The sequence below is a fragment of the Dreissena polymorpha genome, chromosome 14 (assembly GCF_020536995.1).
Source record: "Dreissena polymorpha isolate Duluth1 chromosome 14, UMN_Dpol_1.0, whole genome shotgun sequence".
NCBI lineage: Eukaryota > Metazoa > Mollusca > Bivalvia > Myida > Dreissenidae > Dreissena > Dreissena polymorpha.
Window position 1 is genome coordinate 36492823 of NC_068368.1, and position 21795 is coordinate 36514617.

The 21795-nt window shown below is 36.8% G+C and overlaps 1 protein-coding gene across 1 annotated transcript in view; it reads right to left on the minus strand.

The window, feature by feature from the left end:
- Window positions 1-21795, minus strand: part of LOC127857730 (endothelial zinc finger protein induced by tumor necrosis factor alpha-like) — a 67134-nt gene that overhangs the window by 38026 nt on the left and 7313 nt on the right. Inside the window, exons 2-3 of the mRNA XM_052394386.1 lie at window positions 4893-5000; window positions 3721-3877 (exon numbers count right to left, since the gene is read on the minus strand). Of these exons, the coding sequence (XP_052250346.1) occupies window positions 3721-3877; window positions 4893-4982 (247 nt within the window). The 5' untranslated portion in view covers window positions 4983-5000. The remainder of the gene's footprint in view (window positions 1-3720; window positions 3878-4892; window positions 5001-21795) is intronic.

The following is a 21795-nucleotide window of genomic DNA, read 5'->3' on the forward strand; positions in this document are numbered from 1 at the left end:
CAAATTGAAATTATCAGATGCGCCTAAGAAGCTAAAATCAAAAGTGTGGCAGTATTTTGGGTTTCGGGATGGTAGCCCTACCAATAAAGCAACGTGTAAACTGTGCTTCACAGATGTGGCGTACGCTAATTCCGGCTCAACCACTAATCTAATTTAATGCAATATGTCAAACGCAAAAATAACGTTGATTTAGCAAGACAAAGAGGTCGCACAAGTGCAACTACTCAAGTCGCCAGCCAGAAAAGTAGTTCTATTTCTGTTGGAGTTTTGTTAAGTTTATTAGAGAATGTGATTTGTCCTACAGGTACCAGGTGATGCTGTCATGGCACAGTGGTAGACATGCTTATAGCGGTTTTGGGTAAAGGTGTAATAGTGATAGTACTACCATTCAACTGATTCCAGATACGTTCTTATGATTATTTATTTTTTATATTATTGTGTAATCAACACAATCTTCTAGTCAGAAGTTTTTATATTAAAATTGAGTCCTAATTTGCTATTCTTTTTTGTGTGTTTTATTGAAATCACATTTGAACAGAAATGTTAATTTTGATGCATAAGAGTGAATATATGATAAAACTAGGTTTGAAGATGAATCAAATCGAAAAAATTGGTAATGGAGTGTCTGAAATCGAAATCGAATCGAATTGAGCTGTTGGTGAATCGTTGCAGCTCTAACTATCAAGCACGGTTTCAGTAAAAGTGTTAAGATTAATAAACTGATTGTTTAGTGTTAATAGAAACATGATTTCGTAGGAAATCACTCACCACTTTGATGTCAATATGCAACTTATTATTTGTACATGTTTTAAAATGTTTTCAGCGTAATTAATAAATTTCCCAATTTGGATGAAAACGCCATTAATTTTCCCAATTTGACCAGTACCAGTACCATTCCCAAAGTGGTGAGGAAAAACGTTGCAGTGTTAAAAAAATGTACTGTCATATATGGAAAAGTGCCCGCCCCCTGGCAGCCATGTTTTTATCCCCACGTTTTTTGGAGAAAAAGTGGGGATATTGTGGTGATGTCCGTCTGTACGTCCGTCCTGGCCACCTGCTCCTCCTACACTATTAGCACTAGAACCTTGCAACTTACATACATGGTAGGTATGAGCATATGTGCAACGGTGACAGTGACGGAATTTTGATCTGACCCCTGGGTCAAAAGTTATGGGGGTTAGGGCGGGGCCGGGTCAGAGATTTTCCCTTATTTTTATGCCACCAGTATGGTGCATTGGCCATAACTTTTGCAATATTGATGACAGCAACTTGATATTTGGCATGCATGTGTATCTCGTGGAGCTGCACATTTTGAGTGGTGAATAGTTAAGGTCAAGGTCATCCTTCAAGGTCAAAGGTTAAAAAAAACAAATCCAAGGGAAGTAATAAGCTTTAAAGGGAGGTAAGTAAATAACCTGCCAAATGATATAAACAAGAGTTCCGCGGTCGGAGATGACCGCATTGAAGCCGGATTTTTGATTTAAATGACAGGAAAGTACCTTTCGTGTTTTTGTCAATGCAATACTTAAATTACTGAAATATTGTTCAAAGGTCAAAATGAAATGTAAGTACTTTTCAAGGCATGAGCAAACCTTGTGTTATGTTTTGAATGCATGCATATACATGAACAACAATAACATTTAAGGTCACAAATATGAACTTGAATTGACAATTAGGAAAGTTTGATCTCAATTTTTTTATTAGCAAATTAGTAAGATATTGTTTGAAGTTTCCATCAATTTCATTATCAATCATTTCTGGCCAATCTTTATTTCAAGTTTGAAGACTCTAGGTACAAGCATACCAAAGTTATAACATGAAATAAGAACTTTAACATTTTTACATTCAAGGTCACAGTGACCTTGACCTTCAAATGAATGACCTTGAAATGTCCAGTGGTTACTTACTAGTTCTGGCCAACCTTCATGTCAAGTTTCAAGACTCTAGGTCCAAGCATACCAAAGTTATAACAACTTTAACATTTTTACATTCAAGGTCACAGTGACCTTGACCTTCAAATGAATGACCTTGAAATGTCCAGTGGTTACTTACTAGTTCTGGCCAACCTTCATGTCAAGTTTCAAGACTCTAGGTCCAAGCATACCAAAGTTATAACAACTTTAACATTTTTATATTGAAGGTCACAGTGACCTTCACCTTCAAATGAATGACCTTGAAATGACCAGTGGTCATCTGTTAATCCTGGCCAACCTTCATGTCAAGTTTGAAGACTCTAGGTCCAAGCATACCAAAGTTATACCATGAAATAAGAACTTTAACATTTTTACATTCAAGGTCACAGTGACCTTGACCTTCAAATGAATGACCTTGAAATGACCAGTGGTTACTAACTAGTTATGGCCAACCTTCATGTCAAGTTTCAAGACTCTAGGTCCAAGCATACCAAAGTTATAAGAACTTTAACATTTTTTATATTGAAGGTCACAGTGACCTTGACCTTCAAATGAATGACCTTGAAATGACCAGTGGTCATCTGTTAATCCTGGCCAACCTTCATGTCAAGTTTGAAGACTCTAGGTCCAAGCATACCAAAGTTATACCATGAAATAAGAACTTTAACATTTTCGAGCACGCCGCCACCCCGCCCGCCCGCCCGCCCGCCCGCCCCCCGCCCGCCCGACAACATCAATCTATAAGCCGAGATTTTTTCGAAAAAAATCCGGCTAAAAAATTAAATAAATTAAACTGGCGCATAGCGTTACACAGTAGTGGCACAGAGATGAATTAAGTATTCAATTGTTTGTGTTAACTCATCTGAGAAATGGTTTAGTTTATCCATCTTATGTTTATACAAGGGATTATAAAATATTGGCGCAAAGGGGCACCTGTATATGAGTGAAGAGATAGAATGCAGTCAAGCATAAAAAGCATGAGAAACTCATGGAATAGAGCCTCAAGAATCTATAAAAGGGCTGAAACTTTCAATTTGTGCAATTACAATTTTAGACTCATTACTGAAAATCTGTCAAAATGTTCAAGTGGGAAAAATGTGAGAAACAATTTAAAGCAAGATGGACTTTGAACAGGCACATCAAAGACAGACATGAAATTCAACATTTTCATTGTTGTGTACAAAATTGCGATAGAAAATTTCTGAGACGCTACTATTAAGTCAACCATTTAACCTCAAAACATAACTTTTCCAAAACAGGAGCAAGAAGATTGGCTATAAGAGAGCATGTTCAGCCATCTCATAAGTCATTACCATTAGGATGACATGTACATAATTGACTACAGTGAAGTTGATTCATTATTAGATTTGTTAGGGAGAGCAGGATGAGGAGGAGAAATTAGGGTATAGATTTTCACTCATAAGTTTAAGTTATTTTACATGAATTTCTTCATTTCTACATTGAATTACTTCAAATTTATACTGAACATCTCTTATGACAATACGGTCAATCTCAACTATGAATGGCCCCATTACCAACCCTGGGGCGCCCCTTTGTCAAACATGCGGCGTGGGGATACGCGTCGGCCTCTGCCGCGCCATTTCTAGTTCAACCAACTGGAACCATTTTTGAATGCGTCCAATATATAATTGGGACAAATCTTCAAGGTTTGTTAATTTCAAAAGGCTGCAGGGTGTTCAGACAGAAAATATTAAAAGCAACCTTTTTCTTAGTTGTGGTAGACCAAACATAGCTATGCCCCCTGACAATAAAGCAATGCCATTTGACAGTGGCAATATAGCCTTACGTTTGAGACAGAAGCCCAGGAACTGTGACTTGATGTCCTCATGATCCTCCAGGAAGTTCTTGCCAGAGTCTGAGCCCAGGTGACTCAGCGTCCCATCAGACACACTGGCTGTCAGGATCACAGATTCCTCGTCTGTAGACGCTGCCAACTGCTCAACCTGGTTGTAAACATGCAGTGCTTGAATAGAACAGCAGCTATCATACTGTAGTTCGCCAATTGTGTCATTTGTGAAAATATTGTGATATTGGCACAAGAAACGGCAACGTTACACTAAAAGTCCTCACAAGCAGAATAAATTGGGGTCTAGAAAAAAATTATCATAATTTTTAACAAGAGCACCGCATATAGGGTGCCACACTTGGCTACGGGTGCAGTTATGAATAAATAAAAGCTTGTCAGAAGAATTTTTTTTTAAAGAGATCACAGTGACCTTGACCTTTGACCTAGTGACCCCAAAATGGGTGTGGTGTGGGGGATAAATATACACTTTAAAGACAGTGTCATAACCAAGAATCATTAAAATGGGGAAACAAACTTTTCCAAAATATAGCCCTTCAACAAAGACCACGTGGACATGAGGATTTGAGTATCCGTCTGGGAAAACTGGGCTTAATCCCAGGGCCCTCAATCCATTTTAGGGGAAGCGGGTCGCTACCTTCATGAGGGGGAATTTTCGCGGCGTTTCCCTTTTTGGGGGATTTTTTTACTTACTCTCTCATTATTACATTTGTACATGTTTGCACTATATTCATTTCTTTTTTTATAATTAAGTATGTTTGACAAGATTAAATTGAAATAGTATTAAGATATAATAATCATGAGACACATCTTTAAAAAAAAAAAAAAAAATTAATCAAGGGGAATTTTTCTCCTAAAAGGGGGAAAAAAGTATACTTTTCAGGTCGGCGACTGCGGCCGAAATTCGGCAGCAGATTTGATAGATTGAGGGCCCTGAATGCATTTGCCTAAAATGCCGTTTAAAACTTGCCGGTGCAGTCCACAAAAGCTAGAAGGACGAAAAATGGATTTGATAAGCAAAAACATTCCTTTTAACAAATACAATACAATCCTAAAGCCTGTGCAGGATGACACTTTTCGCATATGCATTTAGCCCAGTTTTCGCAAAACTGCTAATTGATCTAATGAAAGTACAGACTGATGCTACTACCCACCAGCTGCTGTATCTGACTCTTGAGAACAGCCTTCAGAATGACCTTGTATCCTGGCACCTCCTTGATAACGTCCATGTCTGGGGCTGCCATTGTGACCACGTGGACCTCCTGGAATGGGAGCTATTTAATAATATTGCAATCTTCTAAAATATCAAGAACAAATCTGTAATTTATTTCTTATACAGATATTTTTTCTGCATATTACAGGGGTTTTTCTGCCTATTTTGGGAAAAGGAGTCTGACCAAATTGGGAATTTTTTATCGACAAAATTGTCCATTTTGGGAATTTTTGCTTCGATGAAACGGATCATTTTGGGAAAATATTGTGAAATTATCATGCTTAAATAAGTCAGAGGTTTAACAAATAAATTTGTTTTCATTTGTTATTTTGGCCTTAAATGCTGGTAAGCATCAGATGAGTAAGTTTGGTTTGTGTGAATGTGCTGTGAAATGTGGAGCACAGCAGGTTCATGGTACTGAATCCTCGCTCAACCATATTAGTGTTTGTTGGTATGATACACATTTGCTGGACGAGTTGGAACATTAATAATCTAATAATCATAAGTAATAAGACACTTCTTTCTAAAAAAAAAAAAAGAAAAAAATATTTTTTTTTGGGGGGGTAAATTGGGAGTTTTTTTTTAAATTTCAGTTTGGGATCAGGTCCGTTTGCATTGGGAATGCCTCCGTTTTCTGGAGGCGCCAACAGTGCTGAAAAACCCCTGTATTAAGTTTGTACTATTAAACAGTACTTTTCCCAACCAAATGTTTAGACCATTTGTCTCAATTTGTGATTAAAGGTGATCAAACATTCCTGCTGTTCTGAAGCTCCACTTCGCCCTTTTCAAAGGCAAAAGCTGCCACGCCCCCTTATTAATAACATCTGAATTGCCTTAATTGTTACAAACAACATATATTTATAAGTAATTTACATAGTGGATATATGATATGGAAACCAGTCTTGGCATTAATTTTTTTAAGGCACTAGCCCAGCCAGGCTACCAGCTTGGAAATTTTACTAGCCCAATCCATTTTAACTAGCCCGAAATGAATGTTGTAATTATTTTACATTTTTAGCTATATTTGCATTGAAGAAACATAGAACAATAAAGATTAAACAAATAAACACTTGATTCTGTTTTATTCACAGTTAATATCAGACAAAAAATTTATCACAAGGTCTCAAGACATATTCATTCATGGTCATTGTCCAAGTCACCGACATCCAGGTCTGACATGTCAGGTATGCTCTTAAAGGCGGCCTGAAAACAAAAAAAATGTTATAACGTATGAATTTTCCACTCAAACATCTGAATAAGTAAATGCAATGTTAAACTAGCAATTATACCTGTGCATAATAAGTAGAACAAGAAGGTAACTTTCTGCCCTAACTTCTGAGTCGGCTTAATATTAAACTACTTGTTTAGCAGTACATGTAGTTCCATTGCCTAAGCCACATTTGCTTTGTTGCCAATTGTACCAGCATCTAAAAATGCAGTATTATAAAACATTTGAATTTGATGTCAGGAATCGTAAATTTACAGATAAATGTTATCTGTTAAAAACTATACTTGTAAGTTAGTGCATGATATTTAATTCATGTTGTTTGCTTACATTATGTATGAATTGCACTTACCAGCCAGCCAGTCAGCAATAATGGCTCAGAATCGAAGTCCCCAATAATTGGAGACATCAAAACGAAGCCATGACTGATTATTCTTCCATAACGGTTGCAGTTTTCGTTTCATTGAATGTTAATAATTTTTGTTGCAACCTTCATTCTCATTTTACAGTTGATGTGTGTGCATTGCGCGCTCAAAATAACGCAGAAAAGATATTAAAACAAGCAAATTCGTTGAATTGATATCCCCCGCCTATATACTTCTGGACACAAAAGTGTTATATTTGACACTAAAAAAGCATTTTTTTGAAGATACAAAGGGCCATAAATCTGTTATTATCAGATGGTGTACAATGCCATTTGGCGTGCATCATCCTATTATCAATATATATACTCATACCAAGTTTCAATGAAATCCGCAAAAGCACTTCCAAGATATGGCTCCGGACACAAAAGTGACGGACAGCCGGACGGACAGCGCCAAAACAATATCCCTCCGCCTCTGGCGGGGGATATATACTCGTACCAAGTTTCAATGAAATCTGCCAAAGCACTTCCAAGATATGGCTCCGGACACAAAAGTGCCTATAGTAAAAAGCATTTTTTCAAGATACAAAGGGCCATAACTCTTGTTTTTAACAGATGGCATACAATGCCATTTGGCGTGCATCATCCTCTTATGCATATATATACTCATACCAAGTTTCAATGAAATCCGCCAAAGCACTTCCAAGATATGGCTCCGGACACAAAAGTGCCTATAGTAAAAAGCATTTTTTCAAGATACAAAGGGCCATAACTCTGTTTTTAACAGATGGTGTACAATGCCATTTGGCGTGCATCATCCTCTTATGCATATATATACTCATACCAAGTTTCAATGAAATCCGCCAAAGCACTTCCAAGATATGGCTCCGGACACAAAAGTGCCGGGTGGACGGACGGATGGACGGACAGCCGGACGGACGGACAACTCCAAAACAATATCCCTCCGCCTCTGGCGGGGGATAATAAATTTATCCCCGCATGTTCTCCACCCAGAAGTAATAAAAGTTATAGATTGACTTACAACACTGTTTGATAAGTGTCTAATCAATGAGTGCTCAAGGGAAATAACAAATGCAGTTTAGAATAAGCGTGTAAATGAATCTTTTTCTGACATGTTACTAAGTTCGGACACGAAAAAATGCACTTGACCGTTCAGGCTACCGGCTTGGAATTTTCACTCGACCGACGCAAAAATCACTCAACTCGGTCGAGGGTCGAGTGGGTTACGTCCAAGACTGGGAAACAAGTGTTTGCAAATTAAGTGTTTTTTCATTCAAAATCGGGTCTGATAATCGGCCCTGTTCCCAAAGGAAAAAAGTATATTTTTATCCCAAATGAGAGCTAAAAATTCCCTATAGAAAAGCATAAAATTTTATATCTCAATATTTTTCTCAACTACCGTCCATGTAAGTTCCACCTTAGTAGATATTATACTGAAAACACTCGTATACTCAATTTTGAAGCTTTTTTTAGCAAAACAACAACACAAATATCCCGATTTTAGCCAAAACGCCGCAAATTTTCCCAATCCAAAGGAACCCGGCCCAATTCCCAAAATTGTGAAAAAAAACTCTGAAATTGGTGTAGCTTTTTTGTTCTCAGTCTGAAGAAAAACACCACAAATGCGCAGGAATTTTTAACAGTATATATAACAGCTTTGTTGATGCATGTAAACCAATATCATGTAATTGTTTTGCAAATGAGTTATTTATTTAAATCACTAAAAGGTATAAATTGCAATAATTCAAATCTCAGCTGTATAACCCAAAGGGTTGCTGAGAGTTGCAATGCGCCGTCTATTGTCCAAAGGTGCACAATTTTATCCCCACTGAAAAGGCTAAGCAACACTTATACTGCAAAAACTTATCAACATTTACCAGTTTTAAGCACAAACTCATGCAAATGGTCCATTAAAGCAAGAAATATTTGCTTTTAAATTACTTTGTTAATCTTTCTCATGCTCTATCAACCATATTGGGAACTGTTGTAATGTTGCTGACAAAAAGTGTTAGTTTAGGTCGCAGTACACTAAAATTTGCACATTAAGATATTTTTTGTAACCAAGTCGATAACGATGTCAAACAGTCGTCAAATATTTACACCGTTCGAAATTTCAAAATGAAAATGTCAAAAAGAATAGTTTGTTGAAATTTCGTCGTGTTTTAAATAGGGATGGCAAAATTATTCGAATATTCGATTGAATGGTCAGCATTCGAATAATAAAAATGATATTCGCATATTCGCATTTTTATCCAAACGTAATTTCACCAATATTTAATGACCTGCTTACTAAAAAGCAACCGAAATCACCTGGAGTAATATGTTTGACGTGACGTTCTTCGTGTCAAACTATTAACGCGGCCCGTATCAGTGTTGATTGCGCAATGCAATATACACGCTCTAAGAAAGGCCCAGACTGTTGTTTGCCAATGGGGTGCAAATTAATGGTTTCAATTGACTGGCGAATAATAATTAAGTTTTGTGATCACAGTATGTACAGCCATTAAAATGTGTGAATTACTCAAATCGCGCAATGCAATATACTTACTATAAGAAAGGGCCCGAACTGTTGTTTGTCAATTAGGTACCAATTAAGGGCTTCAATTTACTTGCGAATAATAATTTAGTTCTTGTGATCACAGTTTAAACAGACATTTAAATATGTGAATTACTCAAAAGTAACAGATGATATAAACTAAACAATCATCAAGGAATCATACCGGTAATTCAAATCTGAAAATGCCACCAGCCCCTTCTGCAGTATGGAATACTTTACACGGTCTGTGGATAAGAAGACCGCAACGTGTAATGTGTGTAAACTTAGTTTTACATATGCGCAGTCTGCTACAAATCTGTGGAATCATTAAAACATAAAATTCTATGACACGATGTTTTTCATTCTATTTGTGCCCGATCACAGTATCGGTCATAGTATTAGTCGACAGCGATACAATTTTTCGATAGCAACGTTCATAACTAGCCTCGTATTTAGCAAACGGATATAACTTACAAACCAATGGAAATTAACACATAACAAGGTAAAATCAATCCAGCCGTTTTATGCGAATATTCGATTGAATGAATTTGCGAACATTCGAATACCGATTTTGGTATTCTATGCCATCCCTAGTTTTAAAGGTTGCATGCAGAGGATAACGTCCATAGGTTGCCATTCAGGTAAATTTAATGTGTTTTTGAAGTTTATTCATCGCTTTCCTTAATTAGTAAGCAACGCCGTCTGTTTAGTGATGCGCACGAATCTGTGCACAAAACTGTGATTGTGTTCAGAGTTTCCATAGTAAAATTATCAAAGGCACTGGGAGTGGGAGTACGTTTACATGTATATGGACTATAAAAGGTATTTGTACACTTAAAGTCCTGACATTTCTTGTTTTATTACCGTACAATTAAATCACATTGATCTTCATATTAAGTGTATTTACTAGACATCGGCTCAAAAATCTTCAAAAAGTAATTAAATTATCTTGTAAAATACCCAGGGATAATACGATTTAAAATACTTGAAAATAAAAACAAGAGATGTGTTTGTCAGAAACACAATGCCCCCTATTGCGCCGCTTTGAAGCCATATATTTGACCTTTGACCTTGAAGAATGACCTTGACCTTTCACCACTCAAAATGTGGAGCTCCATGAGTTACACATGCATGCAAAATATCAAGTTGCTATCTTCAATAATGCAAAAATTATTGCAAAACTTTAACATAGGTTAAAGCAGTGTTTTTTTCCTTCTTTTACCGGACCCTTCCCAATGACCTACGAACCCGTTCCCAAAATGAACCCCTACGGACCCGTTCCCAAAATGAACCGGATCCTTCCCAATTGCCAAAAAAATACAAAAAATACCAATCAAAATAGAGTAAATAATCCGCGAAAACGCCAACTTGACGTATGTCGAGACCGTTTTAAGTTTCTGCCGATTTGACTTCTCAATCATTGACTGGTTTAAACATTTAACGTTACATTCGTACATTAAATAAGTGTATGTTATCATAGACTACCCTACGGGCAACTAGAGCGATAATTTCATTATGACAACCGTGATTTCGCTCTACCAGCCCAGAAAAGCGAAGATCAAGACACCCGATTTTTTTAGTAAGCAAGACCGGAAAAGCGAAAATCAAGCCGCGCTATTATTTTTACGAAAGCGTGCTACCGCCTGCAGGTGATTAGCAAGTTTATTGTTAGTTGTTTATCTAAAGGTTACACAATTTACCCCCCGCACAGATCGCTAGTTAGCCGTGACAAAGCAGTCGCTTAATATTGGTTGCTATAACAATACACCCGTGCCTCTTTGCGCTTGGCCTAAGTTGTCTAATGATTACGTGATAATTGATTGACCATCCGATTATTGCAGGTTTTTGGCAGACGGCACGGTTAAAGTCGGAAAAATTATTAAAGAACAAGAGCTGTCAACATAGGATGACTTATGTCCCCTATAAACGCTTGATAGAAGTTATGAGCTTTTTTCAAAACCTAAACACAGATTTTGAAACCTAAACGCGGACCCTTAGTTCAAGGTCAAGGTCACAGGGGTATAAATTGTGTGTGCGTATGGAAAGGCCTTGTCCATATACACATGCATACCAAATATGAAGGTTACATGTATATCTCAAGGGACATAGAAGTTATGAGCATTTTCCAAAATCTAAACGCAGATTTCGAAACCTTAACGCGGACCCTAACTTCAAGGTCAAGGTCACAGGGGTAAACATTTTTGTGCGTATGGAAAGGCCTTGTCCATATACACATGCATACCAAATATGAAGGTTATATCTCAAGATACATAGAGGTTATGAGCATTTTTCGAAACCTAAACGCAGATTTCGAAACCAAAACGCGGACCCTAAGTTCAAGGTCAAGGTCACAGGGGCAAACATTTTGTGAACGTATGCAAAGGCCTTGTCCATAAACACATGCATACCAAATACGAAGGTTATATCTCAAGGGACATAGAAGTTATGAGCATTTTTCGAAACCTAAACGCAGATTTCGAAACCTAAACGCGGACCCTAAGTTCAAGGTCAAGGTCACAGGGGTATAAATTGTGTGTGCGTATGGAAAGGCCTTGTCCATATACACATGCATACCAAATATGAAGGTTATATCTCAAGGGACATAGAAGTTATGAGCATTTTTCGAAACCTAAACGCAGATTTTGAAACCAAAACGCGGACCCTACGTTCAAGGTCAAGGTCACAGGGGTAAAAAATTTTGTGTGTATGAAAAGGCCTTGTCCATATACACATGCATACCAAATATGAAGGTTATATCTTAAGGGACATAGAAGTTATGAGCATTTTTCGAAACCTAAACGCAAAGTCAGCGATTTTCCTTGTCCAATTGGGAAAAGTACCCGTACCGGTCCAATTGGAAAAATCGAGTCGTGAAAACCTCAAAATTGGGAAAAATCGAGTCGTGAAAACCTCAAATTGGGAAATTGGTGTATTTGATTGTTTGCTCCCAAATACTTTCAAATTGATAACTAAGTGTTTTCAAGCTGTCAATATTATATAAACCTAGGTTCAAGCTATAGAGCTGCAAAGGGAAACTAACTAAATGTTGCGTAAGAAAAAAAAAAATTTTTTTTTTTTTTTTTTACCTTTAATTGGGAATTTAAGGACAGCAATTGGGAAATTTGTATTTTTTTCGTAATTGGGAAAGTGCCGTTTACCAGTTCTTTATAAAGAAGGAGGCAAATCGCTGAAAGTGTGACGGAAAGACAGACAGACAGACAGCCCGATCACTATATGCCACCTTTTCTTTGAAAAGGAAGCATAAAAACAAATTGATCAAAGGTCTATTAATTAAGTAGATCCAGCGAGTTTTGTCAGTTTGTTAATCCACTAATAATTACGAGTAACACCCACCTTATATAAACTGGAATCACAGTTCATTTGTATACTAACAAGTCCTAATACTACACAATAGACATTGAGAAAACACAGTTGCTCGATAAAATATAAAATATCCAAGTAGAATTAAATTGCTATGTCATGACCTTCGACATTGCAAATAGCGGACGTATTGTAACATTCAACCAGCGTTCAATTCAAAGCTGGCGATTCAAATAACAAGTAATGTTGATTCAATAATAAAGCATTAACTGGATTTAACAAATGTTTGATAAGGTTTGTTAAACCAGATAACAACAAGGAAAATTTGGATAATTAAAGTAAAACAGGTAAGGCATTCTCAAGTGTACATATTTCGGACATGTACAGCGCTTCCGTTAGTGGACGTCCGGGCGTAAATTACGCCCGAAATTGGCAGTCGTACGTCCATTATGCAAATGGTGGAAGTCCCTTGGACGTTCGATAATCCGCATGTATGTACGCTATTTTCTAATACACAACACGTTCAAATGTCAACAGTAAATGGGGTTATTCAGACCATTAACTCCGCACAAGAGCTACTGTTTTCAATGAATTTCTCAGCGAGTGGCCAATATTGATTTTTCCAGCTCTCAATCAAAGTCTTCTTGGTAAGCGCATCAGCCAATCAGTGCTCAGGCAACCGAATACACGCCGACCCCACGTGAAGCTGTATACAATAATATTAGCAAAATTAGCGACCTCTGCGTTACGAAGTTTTTATTCAGCAATCAAATATTTGAGTCCACGCTTTCCCCGCGGAAGAATGACGTTACGTTGTGCATGAAGTCTAATTTTTGCATGATTTTCATCTGTACACGAAATACGAATTTTCGTAACTTTCATGAATAGTAAAATCCTGAATTTTTCGGATAATACTTTGATTATAAGCATTTGAAAATAAGCAGTCTGCATAATTAACCCATCCCCTGATCGCCAATGCGATGAAATCTCGGCTCTGGAGAGAGCAAAAATCTGAAAAGACAGTTTGGAAAAAAACCGACAAATTATCATTTACGAAAATTTGTTCGCGTGCGCGATCATTTGAGAATGAAATCTGCATTTCGGAAATGTTCATTTGGTACCGATTTTCTCCGGTATTTTATTTAGTTATTTCCGATTTGTCAGCAGATGGTACTGACATGGACTGCAATTGACGAAATATCTTCGCTAGTTTCTCTCAAATCGCGTCACGTGATTAACGCATGTTCAATGGGAATTCCCCCATCCCATAATTCAACTTGCGTATAATGGCGGATGGTAGCTGACGTCAATATTGTCCATATTTTGGTTTTGAAAATAGAAATCGTAATACTACTGGATTATCGGGTAATGGATAGAGTTGGAACATGTACGTATATTAAAATTCTAAAATAAAAGTGGGACTTCAAAATTTATGTCTGGGACGTCCAAAATTTTAGGCTTGGAAGTCAGGACTTCTAACTTTTAAAAGCTAACGGAAGCGCTGCATGTATAGTATTCAGATAAACAGGAATAGATATACACTACGCGACCCGTGATTTTTGCCGCGATTCTCGCATCACCCCAATCGATGCAACGTGACAAATCGCGGTGTTTCCAACGACAAGAAAATTTGGGTGATGTCTCGGCGACCATCGCGCGATGTATCTCGCTGTTGCGCAATCAGCACGAATCAGCGCAAATCACCGCAAACCGCCGTGATTACCCTTTTTAAGCGATTTACGTTGAGGGTTACACTACATTACATGTAACATATATGTATACACTAACATTTTACATTGCGATAATAAAGCTTTTGTTGTTGTTGTATACAATGGGCGTATTAGCTAAAATACTCCTGTTCTGACATGGAACTTGATGAAGTTATGTCGGAAGCTTTAACGGCTCCAAATTAATATAACAGCCCAGAATGATCATGCAATAATTATTGAACATAACATGTAAACATTATTTAACTAATTGCATTAGCAGAATGTTTATTAAAACTTACTATCAATTATATTCCAGGCCCGAATACACTACCACTGTTCAAATTCCATATTGTTGCCATATACATGTAGCGTACACTGTGTAAATTGAAAGTTGCATAGTGTTTCGTCATTGGTCGGTTATAAATACCTTGTTTCTCTATACATGATATTTGATTTAGACGAAACTAATAATTTGGTAATTTACGAGAAATATGATATAAGTTTTCCTTTTAAACTTTGATCTTACCGTGTGTGTTTATTGACGTTATTAATTATGTTAATACTTATTTTTGCATTTCATTAAGAATTACAACGTGTAGCCCTTTTGTTAACAGTGTTTAGCAAAATATTCGCGCCTTAACCCTTTCCTTGACAGCCATTTAGCCAATATAAGCCTCTCCAGTTACCACAAGACATAGCTGCGTGCTGACCAGTGGCTGATAGCCATCTTATCAATATCAGTACCCCATCTTTACAGGCATTATTGGAAAAACGCTGTTTTATGACCCTCATTGCTTTTAAACCTGATATTCTCATAAAAATTGAAATATTATTGAAAAATACACAATATGAAAGTTTAAGCTAATAAAATTTCCTTTCCTGTGGTGTAAACTGTATGTTTATACCTGAATTTAATATTTATTGGTCAGTTATAGTCATGCAAAGTTGACCGTTGTGCGTTTTACTGCATTTAAATGCAAATCTCTTTCCAGCTCATATAGAAACTTTGCGAAGTTGGTGTGTTGAATCAAATACAAATAATTATATTTTGGAATATTTTTTTTTTCTTACTTTCCAAACTACAATTCTTCTTTCTTGAAGATTTTTTTATTTCATAAATTCATTCTGCAAGCCTCAAAATTCATGTAAATTCTTATAAATAACTATAGAAAAACACAGAGTTTCTCAAACAACTTCATGCATTTTCAAAATAAATTGTATTATTTCTTATAAAATTCGTACGATACTTGGTATTTCTATTACATTAATTCACCAAATGATTTATAAACATTTATAGATACTGGTAACAATTTAATTGGATGTTGCATAATGTGCCATGAATATTCATATAATTAATTTGCATTTTGCATTTTATTACCGATCGAAATCCGGCAACGTCGGCGTCTTCAATAAGTCTTCAGTTTGTGTATTTATTTGCAAAATTCCAAGTTTATTATCAAATACTCCAGTTTATCTGATCGCCGACATATAACTTTATAACCCAGAAGTCGCCAACAAACCCGTGTAATTGTGTACCAAATTACAAAACGCCGAGGTAACATGGCACGCGCGCCAATGTCATCTGAAGACTACTGCTGCGTCCGGTAAACATGTTTATTCAAAGTGTCTAGAACCCGTGTTTCTTATCCCTAAATGTTAGATTAGCATGTGCACTATTAATTATTATTGGTCAGTTCAAAGGCATATTGAAGACCGCCGACTGCGTCTTTGTTTTATTGCCCAATCAAGCACCGATAATCCAATATCCTGTGTATTACGAAACACAAACTTAAGATAAGCACGTGTCGTTTGTAAAAACATTTTAGTGTACATGCCATTTAACATATCGATGTAATTCTCGTACATGATCTCAGAAACAAACATTTACGATATACTGGAATCAAACAACAATAAGAATGAAATCGATTTACACCCAAATGATATTATATACCTATGGGACGTGTTTATTTTTGCGACATTTTTAACGAGTTATTAATACATTTTCGGAAAATGTCCAAATTAAATATGGTTCGAGAATAGCAGTTATTTTAGGACATTATGAAATGCCTGAAGCGCGCACATCCCGGAACGTGATTTGCGCATGTCAAATGGTAAAACCCTCGTCTTGATTGGTCGCCAATTGCATCATAACTTTAAATAGCAACATTACCGGATGTTTACTCGACAGTTAAGAAAAATGATGAACGCAGGTGTATATGCATTTCTGTTACACTTAAAACGTCATTTTAAGCATTTAAATAGCAAATTAAATCGTGACGCGTAAAAACGCGTATATATCAGGTAATAGATAGGGTAGTAGAAATGCGTAGATAACAGGGAATCGATACAGGCGTAGATAAGCGTATTTGAAAGGGAATCGATAGGGTCGTAGAAACCCGTACCTGTCAAGGAAAGGGTTAAGGCACTGAAAATTGTTTAAGTAACACTTTCATTTAAAGTTTAAATGTAATCGGTAGATTATGTCTAATTATTTGGACTAAATTATGCTATACTTATTTATTTTCTGTTTCAGGCTCCAATGCGGATAACTCGTGTTACTCGCATTACTTTCCGAGCGTTGTATATACATTCACAATGCTTGATAAGCCGGAAATCGGAAATACATTACTGTTTTATTTTTAAGTACATGTTATTATGACATTAGGGCTGTCACGATTCACCGGTATACCGGTATATCGCGGTGCATGTCGTGAAAAAAATCGCACCGCGGTACGGCGTTGCCGCACCGGTTTTTTTAATATTATTATATTAACACAGATATTACATTACATAATTATTTTGATATAGATATCGTTTTGAAAAATGTAGAAGCGATTCAAAAGGGCTAAATAAATAATCCGTTAATATCCAGGTCAAGCAAGCACTTCCACTTGTAGATGTTTAACTTTCACGTTTAAAATACGGCGATGTATGGGTCCGTACCTTTTTTGGAATAAGGGACAGATTTCATTTGCAAATAAATTCATAATTATCAAAAAAATGTTTATTCTATTTCTTATTTTCTTTCTTTAGTATACGATCGTTCAAAGCATGGCACTTCCGAATCATGTTATCTTAAGATTCTGAATAAGTCGAGGAAGAGTCAGAACGCTACGGATTTTCAATACTGGGCCCGCTGACTCGGCATTTTGAACATGCCCTTGAAGCGTTCGATTTACACAGATCGTAGTCACAGCTATTGTTAACAACATGGCGGACATTTTAGAAAAAGACGCGAACAATAACAATGACTACTTCTATCAAGTTTATTACAGTTTCTTTTACAGTTTCTAGTCATACTATGATACCAGTGTTTTCTGATTATTGAGTTTAATAAAGTTTGTAAAACTTGTTATTCTGCTGTTTTCTTCACAGATACATATTCTGTAAAATATCGCGGTACGTACCGCGATACAGTGTTGCCGTACCACGATATACCGCGGTACGCTCACGGCGTATCGTGACAGCCCTATATGACATCATGTTATATAATATGTTGTTATAACATCATTGCCTATATATTAAAGCCATTAAACATTGTGTTTGTTTTGCTGAAAAAAAAACGAGTATATCAATGTAGCACTAAGCATTCGCAGAGTTCAATAAATATGATGATGTATAATGTATAAGCAACGAGCTTACCCTACTTACTGATCTCCTGCTTGGCTAATAACTTAAATATTCATTTAAATCCGACTTTCTCGCTACATGTCTGTGTTTTGCTGCCATATTTTGTCGATCGAATGCTCGGTTCTCAAACGCCATATGCTTGGTCAAGACAATGAGAACAACCAACCAGATGACGCGTTATCAAATTTAAATGGTGTACATGTGTAGATGAAACACCGAGTGACATATAGCGAGAAAGTCAAATTTTATTAAATATTAAATTTAATAGCCGAGCAGAAGATCTGATAGTTGTGTAATCACGTTGCTTTTACTGTCTTTTAACGAATCCAGTTGCATTTTGTCGTCGACTGCGTGGGTACATGTGTAATTGCGATGAAAAATGTCATGTCCGGTGTTCCATAATCTTTCAGCAATAGGCATATAGTGTGTTTCATACCTTGTGTATATATAATACCTATACGAGGGTTATTTTTTCAAACTATGTATTTCTGTCAATATTCGTTGTTGAAAAGTAAAACCATGCAAAATAGGTGTACATTTTACAATCTGAAACCCCTTGGGTAAGCTCCGGGGGTGGGGGGGGGGGGATAGGGTCCAGGGGGGGGGGATAGGGTCCAGGGGGGGGGGGTAAATTTATGATACTTCTGCCTTAGCTGAAATAATTCGCTTTCAGAATAAATCTGAACGCTGAAACTCCGGTCTGCAAAAACCATAACGAAAAATAAATACAATACTATTATATCAATATGCTTAAAATTGCAAAATAACATTACCAACTCATAAAGTTTTAGTTAATTAGTCCATTTTTACCTCAAATAGCGTCGATTTAAAGTTAAAAGGCATAATTTATTTCAGTTAAACTTCTGCTTAAATCGCAATACAATCACTGACCTCTCGCCATGTTATGAAATATTTAAATATCAACCAATCAGAAGAAGGCATTACGGTGTAATAGGCTGCGTTATCGATTAAAATCTACCTGCCGTATACAGCGGGCACAGCGATTGGAATTGTAAATGTGAGTAGTGTGTTGATTTAAATTGGTCAGGCATACACAATTGAAAGAGTCATTACATAATTCTTACGGAACATTATTGAGAAATGAATTATCTACACAGGTACATGTACAGTACACTCCACGCGTTTTCCCCAATTTCCCTCCATACTCCGCGGGTTTCGACCTGGAGGGAGATTAAGAAAATCCCGCTATACGCGGCGTTTGCATGATTTTGGACGCGGCCGTTAACGATCGGCAAAACTGATAAGCCGACGCAGCGGCCCTCGGCGTTGGCAACGCGGGGGAAACTCCGCGTTTTACGAGATAACGATCAATTTAATTTTGTTTGACTTCCTGATTTTCAAATAAAATTACATTTATTACAAGTACATACATGTACATGTAGTATAATATTTACAATTAAAAAAAAACAACCAAGATAGATCGATCCCGACGTGGTTGTAGAAGTAGTTGTTGTTGTATAGAAAACTCGTTGATTTACGACACACAAAACGTCGTCTTTTAACTAATACTTACCAATTAATATAAACACAGTTTGCAACATTGTTTTTATTTTGATAATTTAATCCAAAATTTTCATGTTAGCAGGTGATTTTCTATACTGAACATGTATACAAATGACCAAGGACCCTAAAAATCTCGCAAATCTGTGTGAATTGACAGTTTGACGTAATCAAAGAAAAGCCGCTTCCTGTCTAAAGGCATAACTTACTCAAGTGAACACGTTCAACAAATGCATAAGGAATGGTTTTAATTGTCGGAACAAAGTCAATTCTCTGCTCGCTAATGCATTGATTTTCTCTTTGTTTGTAGGCTATTCCATTGATTGCTAAAAGGTGGTAACTATTGACTTGATAATTGCATTTAATATTCACAGTTGTATTCTTGTTGCGTCGACATTCTAAACAATGTTTATCAGTAATTATGGACCAAATCGGCAGAGTGACATTCACACATGTTAATCCCTTTTGTCAAAACACCGCAGACAGCAGTCTACACAATTGGTCAGTAGACAAGCTTTGCGTGTTTTCATAACGTCAAACACTTAAAATCCAGTTCCGCCCAGATGTCTTCTTTATTCAGTTTACAATACAATTAGTGTTAAAATAATTACTCTACTAAAATACCGTAAAGATAAAGATTCGGCGTGTTCGATTTGAAATTATTTTAGAGGAAATATCAACTTATTCGCGATATAATTTCGTTAATAAATACCAAAGAAACTTTTAACCGAAATCAACAAAATTCAATGTTCTCTGCGCAACAAAGTTTGTATCAAAAAAATCAATACACGCACGCTTTGCAGGAGTATACATTGTACCTTGACCTTGTACATTGCTAGGGCTGCAACAATATACCGGTATATCGGTATATATCGCAATACGCAAACCGCATATCGTATCGCGATACGATTTTCATCATACCGGTACGAAAATTCTAAAAAAAAGAATCCTCATTTCGTCCGGAAAAAACATCTAAAATAATGATAACACGGTAAACAAAACAAATCGGTGGTAAGTAAAAATATGTTACGTAAAAGTAGCAATTAAAAGTCTATTGTACGGATTAGCTTCGTTACATGGGAGCACGGAGCGTTTATTGTCTTGTCTAGAGTCCGTGATGGGAGTCCGCACGATATGCTTCCGCATGTCATACTGTAAAATTTCAGATGAAGCTGTGAAAATACGAAAAAACAAAACAAACAAAACAATTCATTACACAAAACAAATGTAAATTGATGTTATTATCAACAAAAATTAAGTGCAATCTAGCCCAAAGTCTCTTTCGGGTTATTATTCTTCTTGTCGGCTTTTATAATGGTTCTCAAAATGGCAGACGATACGGACGCGGAGTTTGAGTTTATTGACAATTCGAAGGGAAAAAGTGTTGTTTGGCCGTATTTTCGTTTGAAAAGGAAGAGGGGAACGAACGAAATCGAAGAAGGAATCGGATATTGCAACAGGTGTAAGGATGGTGTAAAATATAGTGGGGGAACATCAAATTTGTTTTCTCACTTAGAGCGACACCACCGAATTTTCCTTAAATCTGATGGAAAAGGTAAACAATCGGACGAAGCACCACGACGCATGTTAGGACAGCCAACACTTGTTGAAGTGTGCCACAAACTTGACCAATATCGACCTTCATCTGAAAGATCAAAACACATTTCTGACAAAATTGCAATGTTCATTGTCAAAGACCTTCGTCCGTTTAGTGTTGTGTCAAATGAAGGATTCCGTGCACTTGTTCAGACCTTAGATCCCAGGTACACCATGCCATCTCGTACTTATTTTAGTGAAACGGCAATCCCAGATATGTATGATCAAGTTAAAGCAGATGTAAAATTGCAGTTGTCCAAAGCCTCATCGGTGGCCTTAACCACCGATGGTTGGACCAGTCGAGCTACTGAATCGTATGTAACCATTACATCAACACACATTTCAGCTGACTGGCAAATTCATAATTATGTTCTCCAAACACGGGAACTTCCTCTAAGCCATACAGGAGAAAACATTGCCAATGTTTTGAAAGATGCTATCAATGAGTGGGGTTTGCCAGAGTGTTCCGCTTTGGTGACTGATAATGCTGCTAATATGTCGGTGGCTGCAAAACTTGTTGGCTTTCAGCATCACTTGGGCTGTTACGCACACACTCTGAATTTAGCTGCTCAAAAGGGATTGAAAATTAACAGTGTGTCACGACTGCTAGGCCAAATAAGAAGAATTCAGGCATGGCGAAATTAGAAAAAATCTGCCGGTCATCCGGACAGGCATTTCAGAAAATGTGCCGGTCCGGAGAAAATTTAGCCGGACCGTAAAGCAACAACAACTTAACTAGAAAATTCAAAAATGGCAGCGATCACATCTTGATCTCTTTATTCAACCGGCCGTTAAATTGATTTTAATCGCTTAGAGGTTACACTGGCAGCTAATTGGTGTTAATCGGTTGTGTAATGTCAATCATGTTGTGAAAAATTCGCGTGTCAGTTTTTATTACATGTATTCCCTATTAGAACGGTT